The sequence below is a fragment of the Centruroides sculpturatus genome, unplaced genomic scaffold (genome assembly GCF_000671375.1).
Source record: "Centruroides sculpturatus isolate CEXI.00-Female unplaced genomic scaffold, Cexi_2.0 scaffold1043, whole genome shotgun sequence".
Classification (NCBI taxonomy): domain Eukaryota; kingdom Metazoa; phylum Arthropoda; class Arachnida; order Scorpiones; family Buthidae; genus Centruroides; species Centruroides sculpturatus.
In genome coordinates, this window is record NW_019385264.1 from 1 (window position 1) to 21,115 (window position 21,115).

Sequence of the window (21,115 nt, forward strand, 5' to 3'; positions counted from 1 at the left end):
GCCATAGTCTTATGCAAATCATGCCGTGTGGCGTAATTGTCTGCTGACCAATCAGTGGATGTACTTTCAAAAAGCGAACGGTCACTTTCAACCATCTGTCGATTAAAAAAATCTTCGCTAGGCCTTACTTTCAGCGGAGGTCTTATATTTCGCAATTCAGCAAAATCTGTGCTAGGTCTTATTTTCTGCGGATGCCTTATTTTCGGGGAAACACGGTAGCTGTATTCTGTATTTCATCATTTATCCCATCATAAAACTTCTCTATATACAACATTTTTGGTAAAAAAATTACTATTATTTGGAATCAATTTGCCTTGTTCTGATGTTTTCAGAATCTTGATTTTGACATCAGTTGCTCTCCTTACTCTGGAAAAAGCAACGTAAAGTTGTCCATGTCCAAAAACAGGTTCAGACAAAAAAATTCCAACCCTGTCAAGAGTCTGTCCTTGTGACTTATTGATGGTCATTGCAAACGAAGCCTTGACAGGAAACTGTCGTCGTTTCAGGGTAAATGGGTAATCAGAACCATTATTTGTTAAATCAGTTCGTGGTATCAGGATTATCTGTCCCGATCCGGACCCAGTAAGCACTTCTGCTTCGATGACATGATCTCTTAAACTCATCACAACTAATCGGGTTCCATTACATAATCCTCTTTTTGTGTTGAGGTTCCTCAGCAGCATTATGATGGTGCCAACCTTCAAGTGGAGTTCATGAGGGGGTAATCCCGATGCACGTACACTGTTCAGGTACTCTATAGGGTAATTTAATCTTTCCTGGTGATCATCAGTTTGTATCTCATCGTAGCTGTAATAAGTTTTTTCCTCTTGCTCATGTAAAAGTTTCAAAACTTCGTCATTGATTCTGCCGACGTCAGCATTTTTAGGGCAAAGTATAGCCCTATTTTTAATGGTTGGTATCATATTAGGAGTTATTTGCTCACCAAATACCTTCTTCACCAAATCACCTTCACAAAGAAATTCAGGGGGAACCTCGATAGTGTGTTCAAGTTCAAGAGAATTTCCCAATGTGCCGTTTCCCAATTTCAACAGCCATTCACTATATTTAGGGTCCTGTGATCTCATATTGGTACTCAATGTGAGTTTCTTAAAGAAGCTCCAAGAATCACAATACTTAAGTCCAGACTGGACAATCGCTGGTCGCATTGCGTGCGGGAGAATGTTTAAGCATTGCCGAAAGTCACCTCCAAGTAATTTTACCTTCCCACCAAATGAAATTTGATGTCCAGTTACCTCTCTTAGAATTTTGTCAATGGCATTCATAACATGGCTCGATGCCATGGTGCATTCATCCAAGATAAGCAACTTTGCTAATCTAACATCTCTTCCATCTTTCGACTCCAAACTCAGGTTTGAAATGGATGTCTCATTGACTTCTAAAGGTAACTTAAACAGAGAATGGTAGGTTCTACCTCCACTGAGCAAGTTTGCCGCAATTCCGGTTGATGCTATGGGAATGACAATTTCATTCCTTGCTCGAAAGTAATGAAGAAGAGTTCGATACAAATATGTCTTCCCACTTCCTCCGGGACCGTCCAGGAAAAAACATTTAGGGTAGATCTCTTCATCATTCACAGCATTGATTATTGTTGTAAATGCTTGTCGTTGGTCATCATTCAAAGATCTAATCATCTCATCAGCGGCCTCCTGCTCAACATCTGAATCATGGATAATCTGATTCATACTTGGCAAATCATAGCCCACATCAGGTAAATTGAAATTGCAGAGTGAATGACCAAGAAGAGTCAGGGTATCTTTTACATCCTTAAGTGCATACTCGGCACATCTTTGACATTCACCCTGTTTGAGATGTCGCTCAGAGCAAACGTCCTCTGTCAAATACTGTAAATTATCATTCCATAACTTAAGAGCATCAGAGGGAAGACCATAAGCACAGAATATAAGCAAACATTTGCCTAAGCTGGAATGGCATTGCATAAACAATGGCATCATGAATTGTGTCTTGCAAAATTGTGTCATCCAAAAGATATCCCTTGCACTTCGCAGCCTCTCAAAAGGTACCTACCTGAACGGACTCGTTGTTCACCACAATTGTTCGTAAGTGTTGAAAAGATGTCACTGCCTTTTCGTGGCATAAAAGTAATCGAAGATAGTATCTTTCTGGGTCTTTAATACTTACATTTACCATTCTCCCAATCACTTTCTCTCCTCCCATTTGTTTCCTTTCCCACATTGCAGTCGTATCCTTCCAAACGAAGTGTTTGGATATTTCGGAATAAGTAAAGTCATGCGCAGTTTCATCTACTACATTCAACTTAAACCATCCTGTCAATTTCGTATCTTTCCTCTGAGCTCGATGTGCAGCCAGCTGTTCATTTCCCTGTTGAAAGTACACAATGTGTTCATTTTGCAGATGTACTGGTAGTCTATAGATAGTGTGCGACTGATCATGCATCTTGAATCTAAAAATTCGATGAATCGCTTCAGGTGCACTCACATATCGTGAGTCCACATACTCCTTCGTCTCATCTCTTTCGTTCCTCTCAGTAATACAAAGGTTTGCACAATCATGACCTTTGTATACATACTTGTATAAGTACTTCACACTCTTTACTGATGAACAGATCTCCACATTTATATGACAATTATATGTTAGTAATAAGTATGGATTGTAAGGAACAACCCAGCTATTATCTATCAACTTCCCATTCACCTCAACAGATCCTTGATTCCGTCGTCTATAATATGGATATCCATCCAAATTTCCAAGCGTAGCATCACAGAAGGACTTTGGGAAGTTCTTCGTGCAATCACTGTCAACCATGCAGGGACTTGAAGGGTTTCTCCTCCCACATGGTCCATGGATCATATGTTTCGTGACTATTTCAAAAAGTCGTGGCGAAGTCTCTTTATCTGGAATCTCTGCTTTCACAATTTTATCAATATCTTCAGGAGTGGTAATTTTTTCGTCCGTGTCTAAGATGATCAGAATGTGTGCATGTGGAAGACCTCTCTTCTGAAACTCAATAACATGCACATGTGCAAGAACCTTCCCAAATAATGACTTACGCCTATTTGTAATGTCATCAAGAAGTTGTTTAAGTTTCAAGTGAAATACTCGTGCGACCAAGTCAGGTCTGAATTCAGATTTTTCCCAAGGTTTGAGATTTTCAGTTATTTCTTTCCATTTTGGGTTGCAAGTCATTGTTACAAATAAATCAGGCTTTCCATACTTTGTGACAATGGCCATAGCATCTTGATAATACTGCTGCATGTTTCGTACTCCACCCTGGAAACTTGAAGGCAGTATAACTGCTTTTCCTATCAGGTTATTACTCCCATGAACTTCCTCATCCCATTCTATCGCATCCATTAAACCATTATATTTCTCTGATCTCAATGTTGACTGATTATTTTTCACCCAGTTCAAGTCATTCGCCTCAGCTCTCACATAAGCATCCACCATGTATTGTTGTGTCAATTTTCCCGCACTCAATATCGGATTAAATTCATCATATCGAGGAGACAATCTGTAAGAGAAATATTCCTTCATACTTATTCTTTCTCGTGTCTGTGCCCCATTCTTCTTTACTCTTGCAATTGTGGTTGTCCATCCGTCGTCTCCTCCAGGAAACAGTATGGGGTATGTCAATGCATCCAGCTTTTCGTGTAGTATACTTACTCGTTGTATCCCTCCATTTGGGTTTAGAGAATCAGGTCTGAGATGTATAATTATATCTCTTTGAAGTGGAGGCTCTCCATCTTTTGTCTGGAAGACAATTGCCACCTCATTTCCAGTTGGACTATTATATCTTCTCTTGTCATTTTTTTTTTATCATTGACAATGGCTAATGCCAATTTAGTTGGTTCAATTCCTTCATTCTCTGCCTTCTCAATTGCTTCTCTCTCAACCTCATGTAACATCTTGAGGGCTTGTGCTATTGAATTGTTTTGCATTACCTCTCCAATTATCCTCATGATATTTTCATTACAATGTTTATTTTCGGGGAGACTCATGCGATGCTGTGCTGCTTCATCTGAATCAAGAATGTAAATTTGGTCAAACTTCCTCTGTTCTTGCTCATTCGGGTGAAGTGTTCCAGTTCGGTGTACTATCTGTCTGCACACTCGAAAGCAGTAGGGTCCATTTCCAGTTGGTGGCTTCACATTGGCACCTGTAGATGCAAATGCAAATGAATTGTTGTAAGATCGAATACATTTCATAAAATGTTTGCTCTCAGGACCTTTACCAGTCAAGAGGCACCGAAATGTTTCAGGGTAAGGCTTATATTTAGGCAGTTGTACTTGAACCTTCTGGCAACATCTTGAGAATTGATCGTGATGATTAGATGTCTTCTCCCCCTCAAAGTTAAGTGATAGGCAATGTTTACAAACGATGTCCATTGGGCCAAGATAATTCTGTGGAAAATCAAAATCGTTGTTTTCAGCATTCACTGAGGCATTCTTAAATGCTAGGCGTGCGTTTTTCTCTGCATCTGTTTGAAGCTGGCATCTATGAGATCGCTGCTGTTCAGTTTCATTGGCGTTTTGCTGTCCGCGTAGCTCTAATCTAGCAGATCGTTGTTCATGAGATTCATTTTGTCTTCTATGTCGTCTTGCTTCTGTCTCCCTGTGCAACCTTGCAGATCTCAGCTCATCAGTTTCATTTTGTCTTCTGTGTCGTTTTGCTTCTGCCTGCCTGTGNAAATAATGACTTACGCCTATTTGTAATGTCATCAAGAAGTTGTTTAAGTTTCAAGTGAAATACTCGTGCGACCAAGTCAGGTCTGAATTCAGATTTTTCCCAAGGTTTGAGATTTTCAGTTATTTCTTTCCATTTTGGGTTGCAAGTCATTGTTACAAATAAATCAGGCTTTCCATACTTTGTGACAATGGCCATAGCATCTTGATAATACTGCTGCATGTTTCGTACTCCACCCTGGAAACTTGAAGGCAGTATAACTGCTTTTCCTATCAGGTTATTACTCCCATGAACTTCCTCATCCCGTTCTATCGCATCCATTAAACCATTATATTTCTCTGATCTCAATGTTGACTGATTATTTTTCACCCAGTTCAAGTCATTCGCCTCAGCTCTCACATAAGCATCCACCATGTATTGTTGTGTCAATTTTCCTGCACTCAATATCGGATTAAATTCATCATATCGAGAAGACAATCTGTAAGAGAAATATTCCTTCATACTTATTCTTTCTCGTGTCTGTGCCCCATTCTTCTTTACTCTTGCAATTGTGGTTGTCCATCCGTCGTCTCCTCCAGGAAACAGTATGGGGTATGTCAATGCATCCAGCTTTTCGTGTAGTATACTTACTCGTTGTATCCCTCCATTTGGGTTTAGAGAATCAGGTCTGAGATGTATAATTATATCTCTTTGAAGTGGAGGCTCTCCATCTTTTGTCTAGAAGACAATTGCCACCTCATTTCCAGTTGGACTATTATATCTTCTCTTGTCATTTTTTTTATCATGGACAATGGCTAATGCCAATTTAGTTGGTTCAATTCCTTCATTCTCTGCCTTCTCAATTGCTTCTCTCTCAACCTCATGTAACATCTTGAGGGCTTGTGCTATTGAATTGTTTTGCATTACCTCTCCAATTATCCTCATGATTTTTTCATTACAATGTTTATTTTCAGGGAGACTCATGCGATGCTGTGCTGCTTCATCTGAATTAAGAATGTAAATTTGGGCAAACTTCCTCTGTTCTTGCTCATTCGGGTGAAGTGTTCCAGTTCGGTGTACTATCTGTCCGCACACTCGAAAGCAGTAGGGTCCATTTCCAGCAGGTGGCTTCACATTGGCACCTGTAGATGCAAATGCAAATGAACTGTTGTAAGATCGAATACATTTCATAAAATGCTTGCTCTCAGGACCTTCACCAGTCAAGAGGCACCGAAATGTTTCAGGGTAAGGCTTATACTTAGGCAGTTGTACTTGCCCCTTCTGGCAACATCTTGAGAATTGATCGTNTATTGCTCCAATATATTGGATAGGAGTAAAGAGATTAACAGAATTAAGGAAGTAGCTACAAATTTGGGTTTCCGCAGAAGTACAATTGAAGGGCTAGTAAAAAGTTATGAAAGAGGCAAAAGGCTAAGAACGGGAACAGATCAATTTAAGATCACAAAATTTACGTATAATAAAAACTTCAAGGACATCATGAAGCAAGTTTCCGATAAAAAACGCTCCAAAATTGTTTACAAAAGAGGTCCTAATTTATACAGTATTCTTAGAAACGACAAAGACAAGCTGAAGAAAGAAGAAACAGCGGGCGTGTATAAAATTCCCTTTGAAAACCAACAGCTAGGAATTAGGAAGGACTATATTGGAGTTACAAGACGAAATTTGGCTATTAGGCTTAAAGAACACAGATATGACATTAGCAAAGGACATTATACCACGGTTTTGTCAAATATGGCACAAGCGGAGGCTTCAGTAGTTAAATGGAATGAAGCATCTATTCTCAAGACGTTGAGGTCCCCATCTTTGGCGTTGCAACATGAAAAAATTGAAATTTATAAGAGTAAATTAAGAGACGGCTGTATCAATGCATGGGATGCTGATGGTTTATCATCGGCATGGAAGTTCCTTGTAAAAGAAAAGTTAAAACACACAAATTCTTAGTTCCTATCTGCCCTTTATAATATGATGTTTTTTATGTATATATTTTTTTGTGTGAATTTAGTCCTTTTGTGCATTTAATCCTTTAGGTTTATTTATTTTGTTTTTGTTTTTATTTTTGTTTTTATTTTATATAGCCTTATTTATTATTTATATTAATATGGCGTCGATCTATTTAGTATACTTATTTTGTATATTGGTTGGTTAATTTATTTTTCGTTTTAATTTTGAATTTATAATGATCGAACGTTCCATTTAATACAATTTTGAAATACGTTCGAATGCCAGTTCACCTGAAGATGGCCTATTCCATTAGGCTGAAAACGTTTGTGTTTCAATAAATATAGCTCAGCATATAAGGTGTTAAGTGTTTTTATTAAAGGTTTAAAAGAAGCTGAGTTGAGTTTCAATTTATAGTTTTTTTCTTCACACCGGTTATTGGATGTATGTGTTATTAGTGACAATAAAGTTAAACTTTTGAATGGAAAATATTTCTCATTCTTTCCTGGTGATGAAAAATTTTCTTTAGTTTCATTCATAGTTTTTTAAAAAAATGTTTCAATGAGCTATTTTTTATAGTTTCATAAACATAGCTCATTTAAACATTATAGTGCAGTAGTGTTGCATCAGACATATAAAATGCAGACATACAAAATGTAGGTTAAATCTTTTTAATTCAGTGTAAGTAAAACTCCAATCAAAAACATGATAATTCTAAAAATCAAGCTATTTTGTGTAAAATAGTAAAATTTGTGCCTCAATGAAAATTTTGCACTTTGCAAAATCACAACTTAGTTAGGCCCTTGCACATAACTGAAATAAGAAATGTCAGCAATTTAAACTATCATATTGCAAACAAATAATGATTGAAACAACTAACTTTTAACATTTAAAGCATTGAAAAAGAGTGATAACGATAACCAAAACAAAATGCAAATGATCAGCCATATGTTAAAATTAGTATTAAAAAAAACCTGCTTAAAATTACCTATTTACCTGAAGATAATGATAAGTGTAACTAAAACTTTTTTCAATAAACAAATTTTTATAAGTGTACTTTAAGTACAGGTGCTCTGCTACTTATGAACAGGTTAGATTCCCAAAGATCTAGAAATTATATTTATTAGTGTTGTAACGAATAGTATATTCGGCCTCAGGCCGAATACCGAATATTCGGCCAGGAGCGTGGCCGAATATTCGGCCAAACTATTCGGCTTGATTAACGCACATACGAAAATTGGCGCGCAAATCGCATTATGGCAAGGATCCTGCTCTCTATTGGCCAGCTGTCACTACGCTTTGCTAATCACGTTAATTCTTGGCAGTTGTAGCGGACAGACAAGAGTGTCATGGAAGTATGTGATAAATGATGATATCAAATGTGTATAACAATGAAATGACCTACACGTGTAAATAACGGAAAAAGAACAGAGAAGGACCGCGAAGTGAAATTGTGAAAATAAATAAGAAATTGAGTCGATAACATAATTGAACAAGTCAAAACAGCTTATTGGCACGAAATTCGCGGCTGTCAATGCCAAACAATTGTTGTCATAGACTTCGGAAAGCTAAATACTTGTAACAAAAGTCACTTAGCGTGCATGGGCGAAAACCTGGGGCCGTTCGGGCTATCAAGCTGTCTCGAATCTGTGAAATCATAAATGTGACTTATATCGACGTCCTATCTGTCTCTTTTCTCCGTTATCACCAGGCTGTCACGTAATTGTAAAATGGGAACTCTACAACGGAAAAGTGACGAATCGAAAGTATCGTGAGCGCGTATTATGATGTATGCAAAGGCATACATGGATTAGAGCAATAGAGGAAAGAGAAAGGGAAGAGCAAAGACGAGCGCTTAAAAAGAAGGATAGGCAGGGTCAGACCCTCAGATGTGCAATGTACATGACACGTACACACCTATTCGTTGGAGAATAGGTGTGTACATGTGCTGATCTTTGTAATTATAAATTGTGAATACATGTGACTAATATTATTTTCATTTTTATTTTGCGCATGTTACAAGTTATAAATAAATATAAACAAACAACACTAACTCGATAACATTAAATCTAAATAACAAAATGATTAATTTACTGTGTTTTTGTTATTTATTACTCCTGCTTTTAGGTATTCGGTATTCGGCCGAATAGTGATTAAATATTCGGTATTCGGCCGAATAGTGATTAAATATTCGGTATTCGGCCGAATAGTGAAAAATAGGCCGAATACCGAATAGTAACCGAATATTTGTTACATCACTAATATTTATACAGAATAATCACATATTGTTAATGCTTGATCCTTCAATGCACAAACGGTGAACGGTTAATGAACATAATCTGTTCCAAGACTTTGTTCGCTATCCAAATTGTACATTAACCGATTATCAATTTACCAGAGGTTTGTATGGGAATTTGATTCATTCATTCTGGAGACCCCAAAAAAATAAAAAATATATACTTTCTTACTACGTTTATTTATATGTAATAATAAAAATACATATATACAGTGTCTTGCATTTTAATTAGTCATGTTTTTTCCATTTGTGAGGGTTAAAGAATCTGTCTAATGTTGATTGCTTTTCTTTCTTCTTCAGGATTTTTCAGAAGTAATTAATAGAATTATAATTCTAGAGATCCCCAAGCCTATTAACCTCAACCTGGTTTGGACGCCATTCTAAGACCGTTGTTCCGACATTCTCCCATTTCTTCAAAAGATGTTTAACAGCAGATATCGGCATTAATCCTATTTTTCAGAAGAAAACATATCTTGTTGAGTTTCTTGATGTTCTTCATTTAAGAGTTATTGGTGTTCTTCTGTCATCAGATTAGTTTCGAATTCTATTATTAGCTCTTCAATGTTCTTTATTTCTCAGATGTGATTTTTGTTACTCCTGTAGCAGCTCGAGTCTTCTTGATTATACTGTATCTTTCTTAGATAAAATTGAACTGCGGCCTACTATAGACCCGTTCGAGCCATGCTTCCCAGCAACATTGGACATCTGCCCACTCTCTACCTTTGTTATTATACTCTCGCCTTTCGAAAATAAAAACCCACGCAAAACTTAATGAGTGCCCGCCCAACAGTCTCCCGAATACTACAAAAGAATTTTTTTTGTCAGAAAAATAAAAAAAACTGGAATTACAAGGGAGAGTTTCAAAGTTTGGAGGAATACTATCTGATCGGTATATACCAGGTTGAATGTCAATGTCGATGTCTCCCAAGCTCTGAAAAGTTTTGAATTGTTGCCCGAAGACACGAGAAGATCAATCAGTATTCATTATTTTACGTTGCTTCTTCTTGCGTTTGTTGTGTGAGGTGTTTGTTGTCCAAACATAAAAATCTTTCGCAAAAGTGTTTGTTATGCGATTTGTTCATTAACCGATCACCCACTGTACTTAATAGAATACATTATGCTGGCTTACCCACTCACTACTGCTTAGTAATAGGTGTTTCAAACATGGTTTTTCACCTAACACACACAGTTTTATAATATCAAGTTTAGTTTCATGTTAACAGAGTGACTCTTTCATTTATCACCACTGCTAGATTTACTATTATATTTTGGATATGTTTTTGAAGCACTAATAGTAAAAGTTTTCAAAAATTGCAAACAATAATGATAAATACTATTACTCTAACATTACCAATTTCAATGCCACCTTGCAAGCAGTGATAGAATATCAGAATTCACACAAAAATGAAAAATGACAATATGCAATAGAAATAAATCCACATTAATTATTTTTATTTGAATTTTTGACTAAAATTCAAATAAAACATATGAATGAAAAAAATAAAATAAAAATAAGTAGAACATAATTATAAAAGAACGGAGGCTTATTACCATTTTTAATTCCTAGTCTAACAACTTTAACAACAAGAGCTTTATTGGGCATTGCAGGATGGGGTGTAAAAAAGCCTTTAAATAAAGTAACTGGAACAAGATTCAATGAAAAAAATGTAGAGACTTTCTTCCCTTACCATGACCAAAGTTGAAACTAGGAAACGGGTAATTCAGAACTAAGAATATCCAATGAGATGGTAAACTATAATATGAAAAATGAAAAAGCATTTAGCCATTGATCTATTATCAAAAACAATTAGGAAATTTGAAAATGATATGATTAATTTAGATATTTTGACTGAAAGTGATACCCATTGGATTTGTTGTTATAACAATGTTAATGCTAAATATTTTTTCATTGAATACTTTCATCCCTTTGGTGAATGTAAATTAAAATATGCAGATTGAAAGAAAAAATAATTCAAAAAGAAATTGTTAAGTTTTTAAAAACACACAAAAAAGGAAATAAGATATAATTCTAGTTTTCTTCAGAATCCTCCATCTGTTAGTTGTGGTTATTATTGCATGAAATACAGGTAGCCCTCGGTTTACACTGGTTCAATTTACGCCGATTCACAATAACGCTGCTGCACAATTCGCGATTTTGCTGTGTAATTCCCTGATTTTCCCTATGCCAGACTGATTTTCGTTTCAGTGTTGACGTATTTACCGAGCCGCAACATTGTACATTCGTTAAAATAAAGATTTTTATTGAATATATTTATTTTTTCTGTTTATTATTATTGGGTATGATAAAATATTTGAATTTTATATATAATACAGGTAGCCCTCAGTTTACGGTGGTTCAATTTACGCCGATTCACAATAACGCTGCTGCACAATTCGCGATTTTGCTGTGTAATTCCTCGATTTTCCCTATGCCAGACTGATTTTCGTTTCAGTGTTGACGTATTTACCGAGCCGCGACATTGTACATTCATTAAAACGACAATTTTTATTGAATATATTTATTTTTTCTGTTTAATATTATTGGGTATGTATACATTTGCATTAAATTAATATTAAAATACTAAACGTTTAGGTACCCACGAGTCAAGTTATCAAACTTAATAGTCCAATAAATGGCGTCCGAATCCATAGCGCCATTGAATTTATCCCGTATCAGTTCGTTCAGGAAAACACCTTACGACGCAGTAGCACTTCCGGCGATCACAAACTATCGTTAGTGAGACAAATCTACTTCTCGTTGGCCAGACGATATCTATCTCTCCTTAATTTTCCCGCTCAAACTGACCTTACATATGCGCTACGGCGACCGGTGGTCGACCAATCAGTGTCTCCGCTCGTCCGTAGCTCTACGTCGGGTTAACGTATCCTTTCAACTATGGAAAGTTTGACGGTTGAACTTTGTGAGTTAGACAATGATTGGGAGCGAAGTGCAAATGTAAAAAGGAGCATCGTCGCATCCATTCGACCATATTCCGAAATTCTCAATGAAAGAAAACAAAAATGTAAACAATTAAAGATGGATACTTTTTCCGAAAAATGTAAGAGATCCGAAACTAAAATTTTTAATAAAAACATTTAACTTTATTTTATGATAATATCATTTTTAATAACATTTAACTTTATTTTAAAAATTAAATTTATTTGTACTTTGTATTATATTGTATTAATAAACAAAATTACTTGGGTATTTTTCACTTATGTGGAACCTAACCCTATACCTCAGTGTAAATATGGGTTCGTTTTACGCCAATTTGATTTGCGCCGGCTTTTGTAGGAACGGAACTGCGGCGTAAACCGAGGGCTACCTGTATATAGAATAAACAAATGTAAATCACCTGTTAAAGTTTTATATTCATTTAATACAAAACAAAAACAAAGTCAGTTTAATGAGAATTTAGTTTTATATAAATGAAACTGATAGTTTTAGATTTGAAAAATGCTGTGAAATTGGAAGACTTTACAATTAAGTTTAAAAATCCAATACCTGTTAATAATTCAAACTGGTTTTAAAATCAATGAAAAATTTAATAAAAATATCTTTAGTATTTCAATAATACAGAGTGAGTGAAGTAATGATAGGAAACAAAACTTATACTCTTCAAGAGCTAAATAACTTTTTAGTAAAATTCTTTGGAATAAACAACCTCCTATAAAGTTTGGAATTCATTTTGCAACAAGATTTATAATTCATCTAGAACCCAGATATAAAATTGATTTCAGCCAAGATAAACTCCACAAGATATTAAACTTTGAACCAAGATATACAAAGAAAAAGAACAGAATGAAAAATACATAGCAAATAATTCGAAAGGAGTCGATGATATTCATATTCGTTGTGATGTAATCAGTAGAGTAGAATGTAACAATTAAACAGCAATATTGTATATTTATTTACACCATCTCATTCACCTGGAAGTTTGATAAAAATTGAAGAGATTAATCTCATATTTGCAGACAAAAAGAAATCATTACATTTATGGAATTCAGATATGAATTACAATAAGCATAAACTGTTAGTTCAACGTAAAAAGTATTATAATGGAAATATATTTATCAATGCAATTAAGACAGATGGTAAGAAGTTATTGCAAATAACAGGAAGTCAAGATAAATCTGTTGTCGAGGATAAAATAAAGCAGTTTGTTAGAAATAAACATGAAAGTATTTGTCTAAAAAACATCTATTTGTTGAGGATAAAGTAAGGAGTATTTTATCTAAATCTGAACAGATTCCATATGAAACATGATTAAAGAAATTTTAATCTTAATAAATGAAGAAGATTTGGAATTTAACTCTTCCAAATTATTATAATAATAAAAGTTCTGAATATAAACAGAATAGAGAAGACAAAGTTACTGTTGATAAAAAGGAATCAGCAAAATACATAAATGATAATACAGTTATATCACAGCTATACCCCTCATTATATCACAGATTTGAGTATATTGCATTTTTTTTTTTTTTTGGTTCCCCAAATTTTAAAAGCACTTGAGTAAGTAAATTTTAAATTATCAATTGCCATTGCATTTCTTTTTGCAACAAAATACAGTATTTTATTCCTACTATTGTCCTCGAAACTACCACTACAGATGAAACAATAAATTCATCAAGATCTAAATAAGCAAAACAGGTGTACAGATCAATTATTATTTATGTTTCCTTTTGATATCAAAAGTTATTTATTTATTGGTTTTAAGTACCATCTCTTCATTTACAAGTTTCTGTGAATCTGAAATTTCACACCTTTATGTGAAATTTTGAATTCACTGCTGTAATGTATAAGGAAAAGATTTCTTAATTTCTGAATATAAAGTTCTAAAATTCTTATACAGTAGTAACTATATTTTGCTTTTTAGAACATTTTTACTCTATAATTTTATAAGTTTTCATGTTCTATTATATGTTCAATATTTATTTTTTAAATTTTCAATTACTGTATTTATAATTTCTATTGAAAAATTTAAATTACAGAAATTTTTAATAAGCAATTTATTATGAAATATAATACTGTATAATAAAATCACAACTGATATTTTGTTTTTATATTGATGGTATCTGTCTTTAATTGTCATTGTTAAAGAAACAATAATACTATTTGGGTGTTTGTGGTATCAATGTTTACGTAAACATCAATTAATACTATATAACCACAAATAAAGTTTAGTATTGAAAAACTAAGCTTATTTTATATCAGAAACACTTGCTGATAACAGTTTAAAGAATAGAGATTGCATCACATGCATAACCTTTTTAGTAAAAGCCCAGAATTTTTAGTATTCAGTTATATTATGCTATTTCTTTGTCTTCCAACAAGCGTGATATAATGCGGGACAACTGTATTTTATATTCTAGTGTTATATCTGTCCAGAACTGAGAATTACAAAGGAAGATAGTCCTTCAATTATAACTAATGTGACTTTAGTAAATGCAGGAAACTTGCTTTTAAGATGAAAACTAAATATTGGTAAGATACTAATTGAAATTGAATTGTCTTTGTTGGTTCATCATGTTAATGGACTTATAAACTTTACAAAAGATTATTCTACTTCCAAAGAAACTAATATACTGTTTTTTATTGGCACTTCAAAATTTCCCAATAAGTAATTTTTGATGTTTGAGGGTGCTTATAAACAAGATCTTGAAATTAGAAAAAAAACTGGACAGTTTTCTAGCTGGATTACAGAAAAATGCAATTATAATGAAGGATTTATAGAAAGATAATTATTAACCAAAAAAAGAGTAACAAGGTCAAATTATGGATACCAATTAAACAGATGTTTAGGTTTTTCAATGAGTTTAGGAAAATAATTTCAAACACTGATATTAGGATTTGTTTTCTAGAGAAATTCAAATGATGATACAATCTATATCAAATGTTGACAATTCTAATTTTAAAGTTATAACATCAGATGTTATGCTATGGTTTCCGCACAAAGCTGTATCCAGAGCTACAGGTTCATTACGATAGTATATCCCTAAGTCCATCATCAAATATAGAAATTAATTAATGTTAAGTAAGATTAATTAAAAGTAACATTCAAATGATTCTAATGGTATGATCATTGTAAATACAACCACAGATGAAATCAGTAGTATTTCTGTAATTCTACAATATCATGAGATGGAAAATGATCAAAACCAAAACAATATGATTTTTGATAACCTTGATATGATGAGAAGCTGACTTAGAATTAATAATGATAGATATCTGACAGAAGATTATAATGTTAGTTTTCAACTGGGAGAATTAATTATTTAAGATATTATTCTGATTTCTTAGCAGCAGCATTAAACATCAATAATACAGTCTGAATGTTTAGGTCAGTTATACAAATTATGGAAGACTGTCCTGTAATTCATTTCAATGTTTCAAATCATCTGGCATACAATAATGTTGATAATTTGAAAGGTGAATACTTTTGGAAACTGAGAGAAACACTTGCTAAATCATAAATTTTATTTCATTTCAGTCAAAAGAAGAAAAGGAATTATGAATTTGTATAACAAGACCTTTGAAACTATCAAACTTTAAAGTAACTCAATTTCATTTCAGATATTATTACAATAAATTAAAAGATGGTTCTCCTGGTCTGCCAGTTAATTTGAAACCAGGATGTTCTCCTGGTTTCAAATTAACATATGATGGAAATTATGATATGCAAAATAAGATCTTAAAGTATTGTAAACATCCAATAGATGAAAACAATGCTGCAACTAAAACATATACAGATGAAGATTTTAAAAACTTAGATTCTGATATTAACAATTTAAATGAAGATTTTAAAACTTTTGCTAAAGAAAATGCAAATAAACTAAAAATATTAAAATAAGATCACACAACTAATAAAAGTGATCTACAAAAAAATTATTAGCAATTTAAATTTACATGTTAATAATTTTGTAACAGAAACAGATGAGACTTCAAAAATTATATAATAAATATCAGAAATTATCTAATGGTGCTTTCAATGCAAAAAACAAAAAAATTGGTAATTTTGACAATCTAACAGAAGACAAGAATATTGTAAATAAAAGATATTTAGAGAGTAATGCATTATCCATAAAAGACAATGTATTTAATGCAAAAAATAAAAATATAATAAACTTATCACAACCTACATCTAACTTTGAGGCTGCTACTAAATTTTATGTAGATAATCACACTTTTAGTCTTAACAAAGTTGATGCAGCAGACAACATGCTTTCTAAAACTCAAAATGGTTGTATGTACTGCATGTACCTCCAGTTCTTTTGTTGAAAAATTATTTTTTATAACTCTAATAACAAATTTATATAATTTATACAATCCAATTTAAAGTACGAATGCAGTTACATAATCGTATCTCGAGAACTATTTTAAAATTGATGAAAATCCAAGCAATATAATTAAAAACACTGAAAATAATTTGTAAAGGAGTCAATGTCCGACCGTTATTTTATGTTTTGGGGCGTTATTTTTATTTAATTATTTTCTTTTCGGGGTTCTTCTTAGTTAAGGACAAACTCCTAAGCACAGGTGGCAAAGAAAGAAAAGCAAACTTAGTTTGCATCCGTGCCTGAGCCTGTCATGCAAATGTATGCAAATTAAGACAGTGCGGAGCTGCACTAAACGTTAAATAAAAGACGACACATCGACTACGGAGAGGGAGGTAGCTTCTGGCAATGGCAGTTGTCGAGACGTCTGTGATCACTTAGCGGAAGCAGTATATTTTGGCCGTAGGATCCTTTTGAGGTGGAGATAAAAAAGTTTTCTTTAATTTGATATTATAAGTACGATTTTTTTGGATTATTGATTTTTATTACTGTTTTCAATTATTTAACTAACTGTTAGGACAATTAACCCATTGTTTTTTTTTCAATACAATAAAACTTATATTTATTGTGAATTATTATCTATGGTTTTGGAAATTATTGTTTTAATTTGACAAGTCCAGGCCTGGTACTTAAACCCTTATATTGTGTAACCCCGTTCTGTTTTGTTTTTGTAAACGATGCGTTACAGGTTTATTTGTTCCAAATAATATTTCATTTATCTTAAGTGTTTTTTTAAAAAATATATAGTGATTTTCCATCAAATGAAACCTTTGAACTTTTTCTTATATGGTAATAATCCATGTAAGACTAATATTATGTTAGAATCTGATGGATTTATTATTAAAATTTATTGTGAAAGCAATCTTAGAAAATTTAGTATATCTGTGGGTATATTTATCAATGATAAATTAGTATTTTCCTTTAAAAAAAAAAAAGAAAGGAGAAGCTTATGCAGTCATAAATAAAACTATTTGCTTTAATTTAAGAGATACAATTGCAGTTAGAACTACAGAAAAATATCCTCTTCTGAAAAACGATATATTAAATATTATAATGTAATTAATTATGCTGTTTCACTATTTATAATTTATTCCTATATAAATGGACTCTAGAATAACAAGAGCTGCTGACTGAGGTAAGTTATCAGACAATATAATAAGAAAATTCACAAATGAAAATAACTGCAATTTGATTTCATTATTTCAAAAGTTATCAGAACATTTCATAAGAGTATTTAAAGATATAGTTAATTGGGATTCAATAGCTCAAATACAAAAATTATGTGAATGTTTTATTAATGAATTTAAAGTTAGAGTGAACTGGAAAAAAATATCAGAACACCAAAGTTGCTCTGAAAATTTTATAAAAGAACATGCTGACAAGGTTAACTGGAAATTCATTTCTACATATCAAACATTATCCTCAGAATTTATTCTAGAATATGCAAATAAAATTGTTTGTGGTGATATATCTCAATGTCAGCATTGAGATGTATCACCCCATGCTTTAGATGTAGACTTTATTTTAAAATAATGCTCTAAAATTAAATTTAGATTCAGTTATATAATATCAAACTGTAGTGGAACAATTAATTGAAGACAGATAAATTAAATGTAATAGACTGGAAAGTAGTTGTTAAATACAGTAGAGCAGTGTTTTTCAACCTTGTTCAATACGCGACCCCCTCAGGACCATATTTAAACTATATCAGTGATTTTAAAAACTACATATTTAATTTTCTTTCTTTAAATATCGATCGAAAAACAAATTCTACTGTAAAATAAACAGGCACAGCCTTTGCACTGAAATTCTAGTTTTTTTTATTGTAGTGTAGGACCTATAAACACTTATCTTTTTCTTTCACCGCGACCCCCCATGTAAGGCTTTGCGACCCCCTGGGGGTCGCGACCCACAGGTTGAAAAACACTGCAGTAGAGCATTGATTATTCGACCCCCGATTAACCGTCACATCGGTTAACCGACTGTTCTAGTCGGCAAATTTCAAATGTCCGCTAGTGATGTGACACTACAATGTTTGGCTATGTCTTGGGTACTTTAATATTATTTTTGTTAAATTTTTGTATGTTTTAACTGGCAACATGGCTCGACCATTGAAGGGAGGCCAGTATTTAAACGAGACTTAATTTTCTGATTATGAATGGTTGTTTGTTTCATGAGCAATAAAATAATTTTAAAATAATTTTTAACAATTACAATAGCAACGATTATTATTTTTAAAAAAATTTGTTAGGCCAAAAACAATTTGTTATTAACCAACTTCGCATTAAAAATTCAATGCAAAGTTGGTTAATAGCGATATACTAATATACTAATTACATGGGATATACTAATATACTATACTAATAATGTATTTTTTCATTTTTTTTTTCGGTTATCCGACCAACCTGAGTCCCCAATTGAGACAAATAATCGATGCTCTACTGTATCAACAATTGTCTGAAGATTTATTATAAAACAATAAAATTTATTGGTGCAATGTTATTTTAAATAAAAAATTGCTGATGAATTTATTGAAAAATTTATAAAGTCGTTTCATTATTAGCTAGAACTTGTAATAAATAAATTGTTACATTGATCCTCAAATTTGAAGGATTCATTTTTCCTAAAAAATAGATTAGAGAAATAAGTTGGTTTTTTTTTATTCTGATGAAACCGTGTTGTAGTTTACGTTGCTTTATACAGACACACTATGGTGACTTTTTTCAAAACACTTGAATAAAGACCAACTGAATAAAGAGATGAATAATCTGCCAAGTGTTTTGAAAAAAGTCACCGTAGTGTGTCTGTATAAAGCAAATAAGTTGGTGTCATTTAAATTTGCTAACTGATGAAACAATTCATATTTTTGAACCAAATCATGTATTACATCAATAAGAAAAAAAGTTTAATTTATGAATGCAGAAGAAAAGGTCATGGATTAAAATGGAAAAAATATTAGGTATTAGGTGTTCAATGTATAAATGTTAGATTTATAAAAATTGTATTTTAAAAGAAATCATTCCTGTAAATAGACATGAAAAAGCTCAATGTGATTTGCAAACTGCAAACTATTCTGACTAAAAAACACAAACTTGATATTGATTATGAATATCCTATATATGAGGTTAAATGTGGGAATAGGATCTTAGTTGTATTAATGGATTCTAAATGGAGTGAATTTCAAGTGTTTCTACCAGACAGATTTAATAAAAATATAACAGATAAAGAAATTAGAACATTAAATAAAATAGAAGAATTAGTATTTATATACAGAGGTATGAAAGATCGTGGGAATTCTAATAAAGCACATATCATGGTGTTTCTTGATTAAGAGCTGTTTTCAAATCCTGCAAAGATATTATCACCTTTTTTTAACTGATGAAATTGAGATCAATCTTTTATTCTTTCAAATCCTTCTCCAAAAATATCTATTACAAAAACTTCATCTTATGCTAATATTCTTCAATCTCTCTTTTTTTTTTTTTTTAATCATTCTGTATAACTTTCAGCATAAATGCTAGATTCTTTTCATCTTTGAAATTTGTATATCCATTGTGTCTTTTCTCTGCACTAAAATTTTGTTTGTTTTGACATGGTATACATTGATTTCTGTAATATTTTCCAATCTTTTAAAAATTAGAAATAGATTTAGTCTCTTGGCATAATACACACCTTTTTATTTAATTAGAAACTACATTTTTAAATGGTGACATGTCCAACCCACTATGTGAATGAGGTAATTTTTAAAAATTGCACTTTTTACTTAACAAAGACCTATTTTCTTTTAAAGACATGCTAATTTTATTACTTCTTTTTTACTGAGTTTTGCTATTTTTCGATTTTTGTTCATTTGCATAAAGTGAGCTAGAACTGGTATTATTCTACAACTACATATATTTAAATTTATGCTTAAACTTTAAACACAGACATACAAATGGAATGCTGGAAGTATTGGTTTTGGTTTGGATTATTGATATGTATATTACAATATAAATGAAAACCTTACCTTTAAAAACATATTTTTTTGATCCATGCAGTTAAGTTGACTGCACTTATGTTCCTATTAGGAACATGAGTCCAGTCAACTTAACAGCAAGGATCAAAAATTTCATCAAACTCAGCAAGAAAACTGTTAATGAAAAAGAACTGCACTTTACTGTGGGATACTTGAATTAAGCTTGAAGACTTTTCTATGTAATATTTATTATAATATTTACAAAATACATATATTTTTTCTATCTATGATGAAATTTGTAAAATCTAATAAAGGAAAGGAGTAGATGGTTTTTGAAGGTTATGTTTATGGTAAGCAGAAAAATTTGGCAAATGAGGTTGTATTGTTTGAATGTGAAAGAAAGCATAACAGGGCTGAATGTAAAGTTAAAATTAAAATCCATGAAAGAGAGCTTGTGGGATGTTAAACGAGCATTCTCGTGGTCCAGATCCAGCACAGCAGGTTCTCAAAGCAGTTCAATAAATAAGAAGACCAGTAGAAAAAACTGAAGAAGCACCAAAACAAATAATTACTCAATCTGTTTCAAAAATAAGTGAAGATGGAAAAGATAAGTTGCCCACAGTTAATCATTTACATTGCAACATCACACATCAACATCAAGCTGATGATAATCTACTAACTGTTTCACTAAATATTGATGAAATCATCATTCCAGATTGTTACAAAGCTGCACATGGCTGACAAGTTTTCCTTCTGTTCAAATCTGGTTCAAACAATAACAACAGAATGTTAATCTTTGAAACACACGACATTCTTACCTCTTTGAAATAACTTGTTTCTGGATGAGACTTTCAAAATAGTTCTTGCAGTTTTTGTTCAACTGTATACCTTCCATGCCCTAGTAAATG

At 32.5% G+C, this 21,115-nt stretch overlaps 1 protein-coding gene and 1 pseudogene across 1 annotated transcript; both read right to left on the reverse strand.

Annotated features, from left to right (window-relative positions):
- Positions 1-248: 248 nt before the first annotated feature.
- LOC111636857 lies at positions 249-4,674 on the reverse strand. The gene is given in 3 exon segments (XM_023382247.1): positions 249-1,982; positions 2,047-3,804; positions 3,807-4,674. Coding segments are annotated over 3 exon segments (4,071 nt in total). The 5' UTR covers positions 4,386-4,674.
- Positions 4,675-4,704: 30 nt separating this feature from the next.
- On the reverse strand, positions 4,705-5,960 carry LOC111636860 (annotated as a pseudogene).
- Positions 5,961-21,115: the final 15,155 nt, after the last annotated feature.